General features: G+C 46.6%; 6 protein-coding genes across 6 annotated transcripts; 4 read left to right on the plus strand and 2 right to left on the minus strand.

Moving 5' to 3' along the window:
- Positions 1 to 61: 61 nt before the first annotated feature.
- Positions 62 to 721, plus strand: FPOAC1_007106 (uncharacterized protein; the record flags this gene model as incomplete). The annotated part of the gene is made up of 1 exon (XM_044851574.1): positions 62 to 721. The coding sequence occupies one exon, from the start codon at positions 62 to 64 to the stop codon at positions 719 to 721; it is 660 nt and encodes a 219-aa protein (XP_044710286.1).
- A 114-nt stretch (positions 722 to 835) lies between these two features.
- Positions 836 to 2,638, minus strand: FPOAC1_007107 (uncharacterized protein; the record flags this gene model as incomplete). The annotated part of the gene is made up of 1 exon (XM_044851575.1): positions 836 to 2,638. The coding sequence occupies one exon, from the start codon at positions 2,636 to 2,638 to the stop codon at positions 836 to 838; it is 1,803 nt and encodes a 600-aa protein (XP_044710287.1).
- A 447-nt stretch (positions 2,639 to 3,085) lies between these two features.
- Positions 3,086 to 6,125, plus strand: FPOAC1_007108 (uncharacterized protein; the record flags this gene model as incomplete). Its single annotated transcript, XM_044851576.1, has 3 exons — positions 3,086 to 3,099; positions 3,433 to 5,713; positions 6,057 to 6,125. The coding sequence occupies 3 exons, from the start codon at positions 3,086 to 3,088 to the stop codon at positions 6,123 to 6,125; spliced, it is 2,364 nt and encodes a 787-aa protein (XP_044710288.1).
- A 2,259-nt stretch (positions 6,126 to 8,384) lies between these two features.
- On the plus strand, positions 8,385 to 9,621 carry FPOAC1_007109 (uncharacterized protein; the record flags this gene model as incomplete). Its single annotated transcript, XM_044851577.1, has 3 exons — positions 8,385 to 8,606; positions 8,694 to 9,188; positions 9,250 to 9,621. The coding sequence occupies 3 exons, from the start codon at positions 8,385 to 8,387 to the stop codon at positions 9,619 to 9,621; spliced, it is 1,089 nt and encodes a 362-aa protein (XP_044710289.1).
- A 906-nt stretch (positions 9,622 to 10,527) lies between these two features.
- On the minus strand, positions 10,528 to 11,514 carry FPOAC1_007110 (uncharacterized protein; the record flags this gene model as incomplete). Its single annotated transcript, XM_044851578.1, has 1 exon — positions 10,528 to 11,514. The coding sequence occupies one exon, from the start codon at positions 11,512 to 11,514 to the stop codon at positions 10,528 to 10,530; it is 987 nt and encodes a 328-aa protein (XP_044710290.1).
- Positions 11,515 to 12,803: 1,289 nt separating this feature from the next.
- FPOAC1_007111 (uncharacterized protein) lies at positions 12,804 to 13,739 on the plus strand (the record flags this gene model as incomplete). The annotated part of the gene is made up of 1 exon (XM_044851579.1): positions 12,804 to 13,739. The coding sequence occupies one exon, from the start codon at positions 12,804 to 12,806 to the stop codon at positions 13,737 to 13,739; it is 936 nt and encodes a 311-aa protein (XP_044710291.1).
- Between the last annotated feature and the right edge of the window lie 3,085 nt (positions 13,740 to 16,824).

A 16,824-nucleotide genomic window follows, 5' to 3' on the forward strand; every position in this document is an offset into this window, starting at 1 on the left:
AACCACACATGTTAACTAAACCAACACCTGCAACACCATCTCATCCTGACAAACTTCCAAAATGTCGCGACAAACTCGTTCCGCTACTAAACGTTTAACCCGTGTTCAAATTTCAACGCCACCAATTAACACTGTACCCCGCTCATCTCCATCGTCACCGTTAGAAACCCGCCTCTTCGCGAACCCGCAAGAATGGGAATCTTATCTCACCGACAACCACGTCACAAACTCTTCAGGCCTCTGGCTCAAAATCGCAAAGAAATCTAGTCCCATCCCCTCAATAACATACGACCAAGCTCTCGACACAGCACTTTGTCACGGCTGGATCGACGGCCAACGCAAATCCCTCGATGAAACGCACTTCATCCAACGCTTCACGCCGCGTCGAAAAGGAAGTTTGTGGTCACAGCGTAACGTGAAAAAAGTCGATGCGCTCATCGCTAAGGGAAAGATGAAACCCGCTGGACAGGCCGAAATTAACGCGGCGAGAGAGGATGGACGGTGGGAGAGGGCGTATTCGTCAAGTAGTAACGCGTCTGTACCTGATGATTTCCAAAAGGCGTTGGATGAGAACAAAGCGGCGGGTGACTTTTTTGCGGGGTTGGGAAAGACAAAGAGGTATGTTTTCATTCAGAGGTTGGAAACTGCGAAAAAACCAGAGACGAGATCAAAGAGGATTGAACAGTTTATTACGCTTCTTGCGAGTGAGAAGAGTTTGTAGTCCATTGCTGGAAGACGTTCTATCGTGTATTAAATATTGAATCTAGCTTTAGAGGATTTTCTGTTTGTAACTGGGTTCAAGTAGTGTAATGAAATGAAAAACGAAATATTAATATCAGTAATCGTCCTCGTCATAATCTTCTCCTTCGCCATCAGACTCATCAGCCATGCCCATCATGAATGGATTGCGCTCCTCGTCATCATCCTCTTCATCCTCTTCGCTGTCCACATCTGCAGTCCTGCTGCTTGCATCATCCGAATCCTCATTATCAACAGGATTCTCTTCGCGGTGGAGACGTAGACGCTCTGCTAAAGAAAGCTTTGCAGGCGGCGCGTCTTCTTCATCCGAATCTTCGCTTTCTTCTTCGCTGCTGGAGGAATCTCCATTGTCCGAGTCTTGTCTCGAGACGCCACCTTGTTCATCGTCGTCTTCATCATCAGATACCAATGTCCTTGCCCGCTTTTGGCTTCGCTCTGGCTGAGAAACTTGTGGTTCATCATCTTCGTCGTCGGACTCAATGACAACCCTGGCACGTTTTGTTAAAGGCTGGACATCTTCCTCCTCCTCGTCATCTGAATCTGAGACCACGCGACGTTTACGACCACGCTGCACAGGTGCAGACTCAGGCTCGGGTTCCGGTTCGGAAAAGTTGGCCCCCACACCATCGTCATCGTCCTCGTCGTCGGAAATCTGGTGGAGCTGTCGAGCAGGCTCTGGTGATCCGCTGGCTAATGAGATGCCGTCATCATCTGAATCTTCATACGTCTCGATGATCTCGTCGTCGTCAATTCCATCGCTTTCGTATTGGTCTAAATCCGGCCCATTGTCGTCGTCATCATTGTATTCCTCATCCGAACTGTCGCTGTCGTCGCCAAAGTCAGGTCCAAGGGTTTGTAACAACTCGAATTTTCGCAGTCCACTCTCATACTCAAAAGCAACCATTGGCCAAGCCTTGATCCCTCTTTTCTCCAGAATGTTGTTGATGGGATTTGGTAGATTGTCCCATGTGTCTCTGTTGATCTGATATTTCGCAAAGTCTGGGTGTCGCTCCAAATCGGGCCAGCACCACAGGAACTGCAAATCTTCTCCCAGGCCAGGTTGTTTTTCGTATGTTTCTGTTCGGTAGTGATTGACTAAATCGGACGTGCACCAATGCAGGGTCGACTTTTGACAATCCGTGCTGGAGACGCTGACGTAGAATGATTCGAATTGTGTAAACTCCTCCAATAGTTTAGCCATACTGAAATTCATGAGATTGTCAAGGATAGCAGGCCCGCCAAATGCAAGGTTTTTTACTTCGCTCGCAAAGTCGGGTAGGTAAAAAATCTGCTTTCCAGAAGTATGGTTGAGGCTGTTGACAAGAACAACATCCGACTTCTGGTTGAACCGAACAGTGGCGTCTCCAGAGCCTCCCTCTATGCTGAGGGAGTGGGGAAAAGCGTTTGTCGCAAAGGCGCGAGATTCTTGGTGGACTGCAAAGACTGCGCGCAGGTTTTTCGTTTGATCGTCTAGCGCAAGGCCATCCCTGACGGTCCATGCGAAATCACGGTCAGACTCGGTATATCTTGAAGATCCCCAGGAAATAACGAAGTCAAGAACACGATAGCGAGCGCGCAGTTCGGGACAGAACAATTCCCAGATGCGATTGCGCAACTCTATGGGTAGCCGACAAAATTGCGGAAAGTAATGGTCGGTTGAATCTGATTTGAAGTGACTTTGGTACTCATCTTCGTCGTCACTGGATTCTGTATCGCTGCCGTCAGCGGCCATAGTGTCGAGCAATCCTCCGCCGTCGGAATCATCAGAGCTTTCATCGCTGGACTCGTTGTCGTCATTTGAATCATCTTCACTCTGGGATCTGTCGTCTGGCCGTTCATTTTCGCTTTGATCAGATTGAGATTCGGCCATGCTCGACATTTTGCGCGCGCTGCGGAGGGAACCAAAAAGAGAATTGTGAAGGGCGCGATGATCTTGACAAAGAAGCTTTGATGAGATTTGGAGGCAGGATGAGATGAGAGCACGTGCACGCGTAGTCACGTGGCATCGAAGCTACTGCGGAAATAAAGGGAATAAACTCATTGGGCATCGACGTACCTAACCAAATACATCAGACCGTCACTCAATTTAGACTCCCGGTCCAATTACAGGAACAAGGTATAAAACTACTCTTCCAGGTCATAGTTGAACTTTATTTTGGTAACAACTTTTGACCAGCTAGTTGAGCCGCATGCAACATGTCAGGCTTCGAGGCATTGGGAATGGCATGTGCCGTCTTCCAGACTATCAGCTTCGCACACGAGACAACACTGTTTTGCATGGACATATACCGTGGTCAGAAAACACCTGATTTAGTCCTTGAAGAAAATGCGTCGGCCATGGTACAGGCAGCAGATCGCGTCAAGGTTTATTGCAAGGCTGCAGCTACGCCACAAGAGACATGCCTGATTGATGTTGCCCAAAAATGCACATCAGTAGCGACGAAACTTTCAGTTGAAGTGAAAAAGATAACTGAGCTTCACAGGAAAGGCAAAGGAAACTTGATTGTAGCAGCGCGCAGTGTACTTGAGACCTGGCGCAAGAAAAACAAGTTGAACGATCTTGACAACAATCTGCGTCGGCACACAGAGACTATGCAGACTCTATTGATCACCCGCATTTGGCTAGTTTTATATCCAAAGCCTTTTAGATGATGTCGAGACTAATGATTGTAGTGACCAAAATGAAGCAGGCCTCCTCAAACAGCGTCAAGACTTTAACAATCTTGACCAGGAACTCAAAGCATTCATCTCGCACATTGCTGAAGGCCACAGAAAAATAGAACAGCTTTTGCAAGATGAGGCGACCACAACTAGACAACACGTCACTAACGAAAACACCCGAATTGTGAACTCTGTCAATGCTCATATTACGACAGAGGCAAAGGATCGAGAAACGAGAGAGGCCATATCAGCTCAGCGGCAGCGCTTTCTCGGAAGCTTCAGATTTCAGGAGATGAATGAGCGGATGAACGCTATCACTCACCCAGAGGATGCTTGTTTTGACAAGATCTTAGAGTCATTCGAGAAGATGGCCCGCAACAAGGTAGAAACTCCCCTTGGGACTGCCGAATCCACGACGAGTTCCGAGGGCTCCTCTGAGGGTTCTACTGAAGAGGTAGATCAGCTTTGGAACAGCTTTGCGGACTGGCTTCAATCAGATCGGCAACTGTTTTGGATCCAGGGTAAACCAGGTTCCGGCAAAAGTACACTCATCAAGTATGTCGCGAGCAAGGACGCCACCCAAGCATTATTGAAGCAGTGGAATCCCAATACCAGAATACTATCACACTTTTTCTGGAAGCTCGGGACATCTCTGCAAAACAACATAAAAGGTCTCTATTGCTCTATGTTGCATCAACTGTTAGAAGACAAGAACGAGCTTATGAACATCACAATGGAATCTTTTCCGAGTTCGAAGTGTAAAGAGTCTTACCATGACTGGTCAGTTTCAGAGCTGCACGACATTTTATTAAAGGTCTTGGAGTTGGCAATGGACCAAGAGAATCTCTGCATCTTCATTGACGGCCTTGACGAATTCGTTGACGATTGTGGGCAAGAGGCCATCATGAAGATACTGTCAAATTTCAAGCGGTTTCCAACAGTCAAGATTTGTGTCACTAGCCGACCGGAGCCATGGTTAAAGGAGGAATTGGACACTGTGCCTAATCTCAAACTGCATGACTTGACTGCACCGGATATGCGAAAGTGGATCCAGGGAAGGCTCCAGCAATTTGAGACCAGATTCGCATCCAGTCCACACTTCTCTTCCGATTTAGTCGAAAAACTTCTCGAAAAAGCAGGGGGGGTATTCCTCTGGACCCGTCTTGCAACACAGAGTGTTATACGGGGTATTAAGAACAAAGACTCGGAGGAAATGTTGATCTCACGACTGGAACAACTTCCCGAAAAGCTCGAGGATCTGTACTACGACATGTGGAAAAGACTGGGCGATGATGAGCCTCTCTATCGAAAGTCAGCAGCCACATACCTACGCCTTATGGTCGGGTTTAAATCTATGAAGGAAGACGAATGTATGAAAAAATGCCCTGGATTTGGGGTACTCCAAGTCATAAAGATGGCATGTGCGAGCCGGCCAGATATCCGAGGTATACTGGCCACGTTTACTGAAGACATTGACTATAACATGCTGAACGTGGTCTGTGAAACTACAACGAACGAGATACTCACAACTTGTGCTGGTCTTCTGGAGGTTTCTTTGGTTGAGCGGTCGTCAAATCTCTACGGACGAGTGTCAAAGATGGATGGCATAATTGAGTTCGTTCATCGCACAGCATATGATTTTATTATCGGTACAGAATCAGGCCAAAATATTATCAGTTGCAGCGAAATGTCAGACTGCGAGGTGGAGGTGCTTATTTTCTATGGTGCCTTGTGCTGGCTGCGGATACTGCATCCTCGAAACAATATTCGTATCAGCGCTCTCGACCTCGTGAAAGGATTGCACAGACTGTTAAGACTTGCAGTTTCCGAGGGCGAAATGAAGAAAGTCAAGAATCTATGTACGTCAATCAAGGCTTTCTATGTCAACGGGACTCTGGTCTCCGGCTATGGGCGATGGCCACCGCCTCCTTTTGCGTCGATCGTGGCAACAGTCAGACCAATCTTCGATCTGGAGGTAGAAAACATGGATCCTGACTTGGCTTCCGCTGTCCTACAAAACATTCCGTGGCATAACCTGAGTTGGGACGAGAGAAGTGAAATCCCAGTGTCAGGACTGCGGAGGCTTCTTTCACAAGGTGCTGACCCAACTGCTGTTGTGTCATACGCGGCGCTTTATCCTCGTTCAAAATTGGACCATGGAAACCGAACAACCGCTCTGTGGGACTTTCTCTATCATACACAATATATCATGTGGCAAACTGATCGTCAAAAACGGACGACGAAGCCTCACATTGTTGAGATCGCTGCGGATATGTTACGAAAATGTCCTAAAGTTGATCAACATGGACTTCTATTACCTACGAAGATGGTGCCTTTTGGAGCATGTCCAGCGAACTTCTATTACAGTTACAATCTTGGCACAATATATCACATGTACGGTGGTGGAATTCTATGTGTCGTCTCAGCCAATATATCTTACTTGCTGGATTTAATGTTATATTTCTTACCGCAGCACGACAAGGTGAAGCTGAAGGGCGAAGTTCAGTATGTTCAGAGCAAGATAGTCGATCCCACGATTTGCTTAAAAGTCATTGTCCTCACCCAGAAGGGTGGTGGCTTGAAGTGTTATCAGATCGTTGACCAACACCCATACGAAATCATAATCAACACAATAGATGAACAAGAGAGAAATCCACGATCACCTAGGTGCTTTGAACACTGCCAAGATCAACTTGCGACTTTGATAAATGCAAAGACGGCGATGGTGGAAATCGAACCTAAATATGTTCGGCGAACTCTAGTTGGACAAGGCCTCCTTGGAACTTACGAGTTTCCAGACGGGTCCGAACATGCGCTGGAGTTACAGAGAGAAATCGAGAGCATGCCTGGATTGTTTCAAGGACCAAGATCATAGTCTTAGACATCAGATTTTCCCCTACCTCGGTAGCTAGCTTGCCACTAGCTAGAACACCTAAGAGCAGGGTCAATGAAAGCTCACTTCACATATAGACATCAGATATTTCTCTCTAAACAAGTTAACCAATATATATAAAATTTGAGAATGAAGATTAATTTAAAGGGAGTGAGTCTAATTTTAAAAGATATGTGTATCGGTTTGCTGGTATTGTAGGGCTTTGAAAGGTCTAGAAATGTACCCTACTAGGATCAGATGAGGTCATGATGGTGGTATTTTGTGAACAAGTTTGGAACGTACCTCTTTCTAGTCTTTGTCAGTCAAATATCCGAATTAACCTGGTTTCAGTCGCAGCCTCCTCTTGCGTTTCACGTGGCAGAACCGCGACTGAAATTTGCACAGCTACACAAGAAGCCTCGGGGCTTGCATTTTGCTTGAGAGAAATGGCGAGACCAATGCTGTCAGTTAGTTTGGTTAAATTCCGATCTCAACGCAGCAGTGAGGGTTTCTTGGTGATCAAAGAGAGTCCCCCACAGTTTCGGGGTTGATAAATCCTGGAAACGCGTATTGGGATTGTGTTGCAATTCGAAGAGACACCCACAAGCCTTGCATGCCCGCTGATGACTCGGTTCACCCACTCGCCAAGACAAATTGGCATTGGCAGTAAAGGATCGTGGTCCAATTATCATACTGTATATGCCTCGAAGTTATACGCGTCAGGTTACATTTTTGCAATTCTACTTGTATGGCTAATTTCCATGTCCATCGTGAGTTGTGGCAAGACGTTTAGACGCTCCGTTTAATCCATGACAAGAATCGTTCATCCAATATAATCCACATCGTCAAATGGTTCAATTCCGACATTGTGATTTTAAGCTGTTGCCATGCTGATTCTTCCTACGTGGCAGGATGCAAGATGGCCCAAACAAGGCAGTATAAAGAAGTACGGCATGGTCTGATTTGGTTGGTTATGCGAGCTGCGACCATGCCGCATTAGTGACATATCATAAACGGACCATATATGTCTAAATGGGTATGGGGTTCTAGATATACACGCTAGGCGCGGCCCGCTGTTCCCACTGGCGTGATAGTGTGACGTGTATACAGAATGTGCTGTCTAGGCCTCGAAGTTGTTCTGAGTACAGCTAAGATCATCGCGTATATGGATATCCCTTGTGAGACAGTCAGCGGTTTTCAAACTTAGGTGGGGTATGATTGTTTTGCTCAACAATAACTGGAAGACAATTATTGCCTTGGGTGTTCAGAGGTATGTTGCCCTTACGAGGTCACACTCTGTGACTCCCTTGAGGATGATATATGTATTTGTTGGCTAGGACTGAGGGATGCATTGAGCAAATGGGCAGAGGCAAGGGAATAAGTCTTTCGATTTATTCTATTGGGCACCTGAGGTATAATGAGAATCATATTGAAGCGTTTACTCTAGAGGAGTCTAAATTTGTACGGTTGAGAATAGGGGAGCTAGTGTTCTTCATGTCATGTCATGTGTTCGATCCTGTAGTCATTTCTCCAGAAACCGCATCATCGAATCCATTAGGCGCAAACCACTACTCTGACTAATAGGTCCACGGAGGTATTGGCTCCGTAGCATGTTGAGATTTCATTTGCAGAACCATACATTGGGGTGTCGGAATGGCTCGGTAATTGTGGAAAGATGTAGGTAACAGTGAAGGCTTCGCCGTATCAATCGCAACAGTTATAAGACATCCGGTACTGCAGACGTTTTGGATTTTATTTGCACGCCATGCCGTGTACCTTTTACATAACAGATGCCAGCAAACAAGCTTGGCGCTGCATGGGAGCCATAATGAAGACAAGGTGCATGAATGACATTCTGGTCTGTATGATATTAATGATGAAATTAACAAGAATATTGTTAATCCTAAAGCCTGACTGAAACGTGCTACCTGAGCTATCTTTAAACCACACTCTTCACTCTTGATAAATCCTGTCACATTCCTTGTTCCTATGTTCTCAGAATCATAACCTATACTCCTACAGCCCACCTTTGGACTACTATAAAAACCTACTCCCTCATTCCGGGCGCTTTCTCACCAACGACTCTTTCCCAATGGAGTTTCTCGATTTAATCGATCAGCCTTCCGATGGACAAGTTGCCATCATGAACGTGGATGAAGCAACTCGAGTGCTTTGCTACACAGATACCGACTTTCGCGTCCGTGAATGGGTTTTACATAACCGCCAGTGGCAAGGCGGGCATGCGCACAATACTATCGTCTATGCAGATCAACAAACCCCTCTTGCAATGATATCTATTGACCTAGGCAACAATGTGAGTTTCACCCGTTTTTTCTATGTGTAATATACATATTCTGACTCATAATACATGCAAAACTGCTGTGGCTAACCTTTCACTTAGATTAAGGGGATTCGGGTGTATTATATACATGAAGGTCGCATCAAGGAAGATTGTTTTGACGGGACGTTGTCTCGTATTGTCAGCTTGCACAGAACGTGGTTCAAGGGGGCGCTGACTGATAGGGAGCTCGAACCTCTGGATATTTCGAGGCTAGCTGTAACTATCGGTCGTCTCAATGGACGTGGGAAAGAGACCGGGAAGCTCCAGCACATTGTGGTGTACCAGGATGCACACCTTAACTTGAAGGAAGACATCAAGATCGGTTGCGGAGAGTGGGAATCTGGTTGGTGTCTCCCTGTGCCGCCATTGCTCGGTGCCAAGCGTGGAACTGGTATTGCCGCAATTTGGAAGGATGGCAAGGCCCACGTTTATTTCCAGGCAACTGACAACGGCATCTACGAGGCTACGCGGGAAAACGGGACCTGGAACCTAAGTGAGAAGCTGTTCGAGGCCAGACCAAACACACCTCTGGCAGTAGGCCTCTCATCGAAAAAGGTATGATTAACTTACATTAAAAAAAAAAAACACAGAGAAGCTCACAAATGGTTCATTTCAGACTATTCACCTATTCTACGTCAACGATCAAGACTGTCTGAGTACTAGATATCGACAGGGGTCTGACTGGATGCTAGAAGGAGGCAACGCATCGAGAACGGTCTCTCGGAATTCGTCGATCTCAGTATGCCTTGTCCCGGCCCGAGATGGGAAGGAAATTTGGAACATCGTCTATGTCAGAGCTGCTGACGCTGTTCAACGACTCCCTGTGGGGAGCACTAACTGGACGTCACAAAAATCGCGCTCGATGTCACGGAATGCTATGCCATTCAACGTTGCTTGGATGCTAAGGAATTACGTCGTGGTACCACAGCCCAGCCCGGAGGAGGAGAGCGATCGTTTCTGCATTGAACACATAGAAGCTACTCACTAGGGTTGTGTAAGATAGGCTGATCTTTGTTAATGTTTTGTTGACATTTACTTGCTTTTTATGATCTCTTAAGCTTTCGCCCAGGCCTTCTCTATTTCCTCAAGGGTTTCAACAAAGGTTAATCTGTCCGCGCAGACCAACTTATTAACAATTCTTATCATTATTAACATTTTCAATTCATGACCCTCGCAACTGGATGGCCGGTTACAGCTTTTCCAATGATGATATCCAGTAACCTGGTGCCTATTTCGGAGTGTAAAGCTTTTGAGTTAAACTCAATCTCACTCAAGCGGACCAATTCATTAGCTCTATAAACTGGCGAGAAGCCAGTGAATCTACTTTAATCAGCCGATATAGTCTTTTTCTGTTACACTATGTAATCGCGGTCTCATCACTGGTCTATGTAGCTGTTGAACAGTTAGATAGATTCTTCTCAACAGATTTCTGTGTCGAATTCTGTCACCGCACCTGCCAAGGTCCCATATTCATGCAGATCTACCCAATCTACTCAGGCCCCCATCCTCGATGTGCTTTATAACATCTTGGGTCAATCATAACTTCATGTGAGTAAATTGCTTGACGTGGGTTGACATGGCTAGAATTAACTGGACCAGCCTCCACAAGGCGGAGTCTTTCTTATCACACTGCAGAAATGGAGACACTCCACCACGCAAGTTGGTCAAAGCACATTGTCAACCTTGAAAGCCTTGTACACGTTACTCATTCGGAACTTGAATCGAAAATCAGGACCTTCTACCTTTCTCTCTAGCTGAGTATCTCATTCTGCATACTCATTCTACCAACCGACTTGACTTTGGCCTCAATCTCCAACAAGTCATTATCGACACGATAGGAAAATAACGAGTGAACTACTTTATTTCAGTTTTGATATATATTGTACCAACTAACCTAGTTTAGCCTTGCAACAAATTCCTTCGCTTCATCCCAGGACATAAAGCTGATGAAAATCCATCTCAAGATCTCTCCTGCAACATCGCCTTTGCATCTAAAAGAATCATCCTCTGGAGAAACTCTCATGATAAGTGTCCCTTGGCTTTCATACTCATTGTCGATAATGGCAAACATGCTGGGATCCTGGTTGTTTTCTATCGCCCGGTTTCGATGAGTATCCTTGACATTGGAGAGAGTTTGGACCTCGGGCTTGAAGGCTATGTAATAGTGATCCCAGCCCTCTTCGTCCTCGTCGTCATCCTCTTCTTCACCCATTTCCTCGTCTTCGTCTTCGTCTTCATCCTCCCACTCATCATCTTCATCCTGCTCGTTCGTATCATCATTGCCTTCACCGTCCTCGTCACCAGAGTCAACATCCGAATCCATATTCTCTTCATTCTCCTCATCTTGCACGTTGACCTCCGAAAGACCTCTATTCAGCCTCTCAAACGCTTTGTCAAATGCATCCTGATCAGAAATCAAATTGTAGAGGACAAAATACTTCTTCGGCACAGCTTCAGGCTTGTCTTGGTCGCTGATCTGCTTTGCCGTATACCAGTCATCGTTCGCGATGGAAAGCGACATAAGCTCGTCACGCTTCTCATCGATTGGACCACGAACGGCGTCGTTGAAACCGTGGTACTCATCAAGTGCAACAAGAAGAACACCCCGATTGTCCAGGTCCGCTGTATCAACGACAATGAACAGCCTGGGATGAATTTTGCTATTCCTCGTGATGGGTGTGGTATCCCGATGGTGTTGAATCAGTTCTTGAGCTGTCTTTCCAATGTGGACCTCAATGTGAACAGCGTCATCGTCGTCGGCTTCGGGGTGAACGAGCCGTGGAAGAAGCTGTTCACGGGTCACATCTGGAGTAGTGATGTATGCCTTGAATTCATCAAAGTCGCCATGGTCATCAAATGAAACAGGCTCATCGTCCGCCATAGTTGAATGTCTTGAGGAGTGCCAAGCTTCAACGTGCAAGTAGCAAACAATGTCAGAGTTGGTGCTGGAATGGAGGAAGTGGGCGTGGGCAAAGAGTCTGAGAATCTCTCTTTGTTCTTGATTGCACATTGGCCCGGATAATCCCTCAATTGAGACAATATGCTGGCTGTGTAGGCGTGCGACAGCGGGGCGAAATAAGTCGCCGAGGCTGCTTACACTTGGCATACATCTCTCGGCATCAGCTTAGCTCGTATCCAAATTTGGAACCAACCGGTTGCGAGATAAGTTGAATAAGGCATTACAGGACCTCCAATGTTACACTTAAGCCAGTAATTCTCTTAGATCTTAAGCTTACAAATTATGCTTGTAGAATGACTTTATTTCAATAGCTTTTCTAATCAACTGGGAATGGTTTCGCTGAGGGGGTGATATAATTTCCAAATACAACGTATCGAGCGCTGGATAACACCAAATCCGGCTGACATAAGAAGGACTTGTATGCAGCGGATTCATTGGGGGCCAATATAAGTATCTCACCATATCCCTACCCTGTCCTATGTTATTTTCAACCACATCCAATCCTTGCTGAAAACTCCAAGTTGACAATGATGATTATGTAAATTGTCAGAGAAGACCCATCACTTTCTAACTACCTGCCTCAAACAGTTGAATTACATACAACAAGTAATCTCCGACTACAGGTAATGTCCAGTTTTAGAGTGTTGAAGAAGGCAGTGACCAGGCATATCGTACCACTGCAGAGCCAAGATATGCGCAGCCCAAGAAAGTAAGCTAAACATCTGACAATTCTTATAGTGTACCCAGGGGCTAGAACAATACTAAGCTGCGTCCCTCTCTTGCGGACAAGGGGTAACATGGCCGGCAATTGTATCGGACTGCTTGTGAACCGTAGAGAAATAGGTCAGTGACAAAATCCGACGAGCATTTCTTTCGCAAAAGGCAGAGCAGCATTTCTTTCGTGAAGACTCAGAGAATGCCAAGGACCTCATTTCCTCATGGCTTGCCTTGTTGTCTCTCCTATTCCTGAGCTAAATGTTATAGGTTGAAAGGATCACGACCTGGACATGGTTATGGGTTTTGTCGCCCGGCTCGAGGGGAGACCGAGGGAGTGAAGTATCGTTCTGGCCTCCCAGTCTGCAGAGGAAGGGATGGCTCTCGAGTATAAAGCATGGTGGTTCTGCCATGTTGATGCTAACGATTGAGAAGCCAGAATCATCCACCTTTCTATCAATCACAATACAATTTACACTCTCAAGCATCTAGCTATTATGTCTTTCAAGTCCCTTATCCTTGTGGCCGCCGTGGCCTGGCTTGGTGCCACTCCCCAGGTCGCAGCAGCTCCTCCTGACCTTACATTCCTGTGCAACAAGATCCCGGAGATCTGTTCCAACATCTGCTGGGCTGCACGTTGCGGTTCTCCCACATTCTCCCTCACGCTGACTTACGACCAGCCGAGCGCCAGCATAGAGCGCTCTCGTCGTAGGACTGCGGGCTGTGGCTCCAACAACCGATGCACCAAGAGGGGCAAAGGTGTTGGGCGCCGTACCCCTGTGTCCAAGTATGGATCATGCGATGAGTACCCTTTTGCATCGACTCGTTCCAATGGCAAACAGGTTAGCAGATGTGTGCCCAAGTCGCAAAACAACAGTCAAGGAGGTACTATCAGCGCTGCTCTAAAACGTCTCAAGAAGACGAAGCGTGTGCCTTTCCAGATCCGCGTAGGACTTGGCAACCCTGGTTCCAAAGGTGTGAAGTGGTGCACGAACCAGAAGTGCAAGAACGATGGTTACCAGGTCCAGGAGGGCAAGCTCAAGAAACGCGAGGAGGAGCCTAGCTTCAAGTTCTACAAGACTGAGTCCGGCATGGTCTTGGCTACTCTGGATGACATCGAGCCCATGTCCAACTTCACTCATGAGGTTGACGAGAGCGACCTTAATATGCGCCCCATGTCACTTGACCCGTTAGATACCTGGACCGAGAAAGTGGAGGGCGCGGACCATGATGTTGAGACTTATGTGAATGACATCGTCCTTGGCGAGATGACATCCGAGGAGATCAACAATTACCTCACACCCTTACAGCAGCGTGATAATGTCGACAACAAGGAGGAAGGCGATGAGTGGGATATTGAAGAGTTGTACGACGGAGACTTTGAAGAGGAGACTGATCCGGAGGCCCATGACAACAACAAGAATGTTAACTAGTGGTACCAGCTTGCTGTACCACTAGCATGTCAGCGTCAGACTTACTAATGATTGCTAGGCAGCTTTAGACTTATATTTACATTTGCAATATACATGATTGTAGAAGCAACTAGGAATATACTAAAATCTATATATATAGTAGAGATATTAGAATACACTACTGTTTATTAAGGCATGTTTAGCAATTTTATTTAGTCATATAAACGTAGAGTTAAGAATGGTAATGTAGATGAGACAGTGTCGGTGTTTTTAAAGCGTATTTCTCAGCAGATGAAAACCTTAAGCCAACAAGAGGGCCAGCTATATGCAGCACCTTCTTTCACTTTTTTTTTTTGAAGATAACTCATAGTGTGCATAGAAAGCTTTTTCTTAGTATCCTATGAGACAAGATCCACAATCAGAATCTGGCCTCTTCTTTTCAGTTGTTTAAACTAATCCACTCTGACCAAGCCTGAGATTGGCGTTGCTTCCGGGACCATCGCATGATTGACTATCACTGCTCGAGTCTAAGTTTCCTAAACTTCATAGGCAAATTCATCTACCAAAGGATTAGCAGCTAACGCCAGGAGATCAAATAATGTTCAATTTTTCAATAAAAATAAAGTTTATTATTAATAGAATTAAAAATCAAGTTATATTTTACTCGTTGGCTAGCCGGGAGGGGGTGCCAACTAAGCAAGCTTAGTTGGCCACAAAAGTATGAGACAAGGCGAAAAGTGTGAGACATCCCGGAAGATGCCCACTTGGCGTGATTTGCACCAAAATACCATTTTTTTTTCAATCAAATGACACTCAAATCTTGTCAAAATAGGCTCAAACTGATGAAAAGGCGTAGTTTGAAGCTTCTATTGATTTATTGGCTATTTCAGAGTGGGAGAAATGACTGCGACGGCTCTGGTGATGCTCTGGCAAGGGAAACAGCTTCCCTGCCAAAATGTGCCGTATATCTGTTTTCTTAGCCAATAAGGCTATCTTCTTGTGCCGTTCTTATTCCCCTGATGATATCACGAAGTGACTCATGAAGCTGCGTGTGGTGTTGATAGGGACAAGGAGTTGAGGGAAGTGTAGGTAGTGATGACTCAGAGTCAGGTGCACAGGGCGGCGATGAGGGCATCTCGACTTCGCTGCCGCCGGCGACTTCAATTACAGGAAGAATCTCGTCTTCTTCATCCATTTCCTCGTGCTCGTGTGCTTGTGTGAGGTTGAAAGTGACCGTATCATCACTGTGAGGGAGGCCGGTGAGATCAACGGCGCTGAGGGGCTTCGCGGCATACTGTGCCTTGCGGATAGCTTCACGCACATCATCAGGGAGTTGTGTATCTATCATATAGCCGTCAGTCTCTTCTTTCAGTGCTTGAGTCATTTGTGAACGCTGTGTATCCATAGATAAATAGTCATATTGCTTCCCTGTGTGCTCCAACCACTGCTTGAACTGCAGCCTCTTTGGTATGCCGTTGACGATAACTTCTTTATTCTCTCGCCACTCATCCTTGAGGCGGTTCATCTCCTTGATGATGACAGATCGTGTGAATCGTATACCCTGCTTATGTTGCTTCTTCTTATCGTCGGCGATAGCCTCCTCTTGTTGATCTCGCAGATCTTGCAGCGATACTGTAGGAATAAGGTCAGAGACAGTCTTTGCGCGGCGGCCTCGCTTTCTCTCGTGATACCGCTTTTCGATGCGAGTTCTTCGATCATCCACGTACTTTTGATAACATCCTCAAGCACCACAGCTTCATGAACGATGTTGCGAATGTGCCGGAGCCCTGCGAGCGTAGGAGAACTGAGGATATCGTGATATCGCTCGCCGATGGTCTCGGCGGTGCTGGAAGCGGCGTGAAATCGCATATCTGAGGGAAGAAGTGAGAAATGAGCAGGCGTGAAGGTCTTCTTCTTCTTGAGCTGCTTCCTGAGAAGATATTCTATGGCAGGTCGGTCTGTGGGAGGGTAGATGCCCGTTTTTTGGAAGCCCGAGATGATGTGAGCGGCAGTGAAGCCTTCATTAAAGATCTCCTGATTTTGGTGAGAAAAGGGCCTTTTTCGGTGAAGGCTGATTAAGAAGGCACATACCTGAAAAGCTCCTGCAAAGGCACGCCGGCCAAAGGTAAGATTTCCCTTCCGCAACGCCTCACGAAGCTTCTTCTGATGCGCTTCCTTCAGAATTGAAATACGCCTACATCCATTGGCTGGAGTATATGCGTTGAATGAGGCGGAAGAAATGCTACGAGAATATTGAACTTTATCATATATTCTCGTAATTCGAATGAGCCGTGGCCTGTGAAGCCGTCGATAACGAGCAGCCGCCATACAGCCTCATCATCAGGCCTCGCCGCGGGAGGCATATCGTGAGTAACCAAGCGGTTATTTGTATCCTGAAGGTGCTCATTACACCCAAACCACTCTTCAAAAATCAAGCTGACGTTTCTGTACAGTAGCAGATTTCTCCCACGAGCATCGGTTGAAGTGCTTCGCCCACTCGAGCGTTATCGCCGCACTTGAGAATGCCGAGTCTGACTGAGCGAAGCGCATATCAGGATCGCCTTCAATGAACGCCCACTCAAGCGTTGGCAACGACTTGAAGATCAGCCAGGGGGGCGTTGTTGCGCCGGCTGCGTTGCCTGAGCCGATGACTGTGCAAGTCTCGCGATCTTGCGGAGAAAATACCTCTGTTGCTGACTTCTTCTTGGTGCGTACAACGAGGCATTCCATCTTATCTCGTAGCATTCCGACTCTAACTCCTGCTTCATCTGCATTCCAGGTCTCTGATGCACCGATATTGTACTTCGTCATCACATCGCTGAGGCGTTGGAACCACTCCTTCGTATCATCAACGCCGCCTTCCTCATATTCGGCACGCGAAGCTTCTCTCGACTTCAATATCGATTTCGCAAGCTCAGGATGATCATCGCGGAAGCGAGAGTACCACATCTTGCTCACAGGTCTCGCATCAGGATCACGGCGGCGCCGCAGAGTAAGTGCTGCATCTTCTATTTCCCACTTGGAGGCAGGCAGGCCTGACTTTTCCATCCAGATGATATAACACACGATAGCTTCTTCTTCCTCATCCGTGAGTTGCCGCGGGCGC

The sequence above is a fragment of the Fusarium poae genome, chromosome 2 (assembly GCF_019609905.1).
Source record: "Fusarium poae strain DAOMC 252244 chromosome 2, whole genome shotgun sequence".
Lineage (NCBI taxonomy): Eukaryota > Fungi > Ascomycota > Sordariomycetes > Hypocreales > Nectriaceae > Fusarium > Fusarium poae.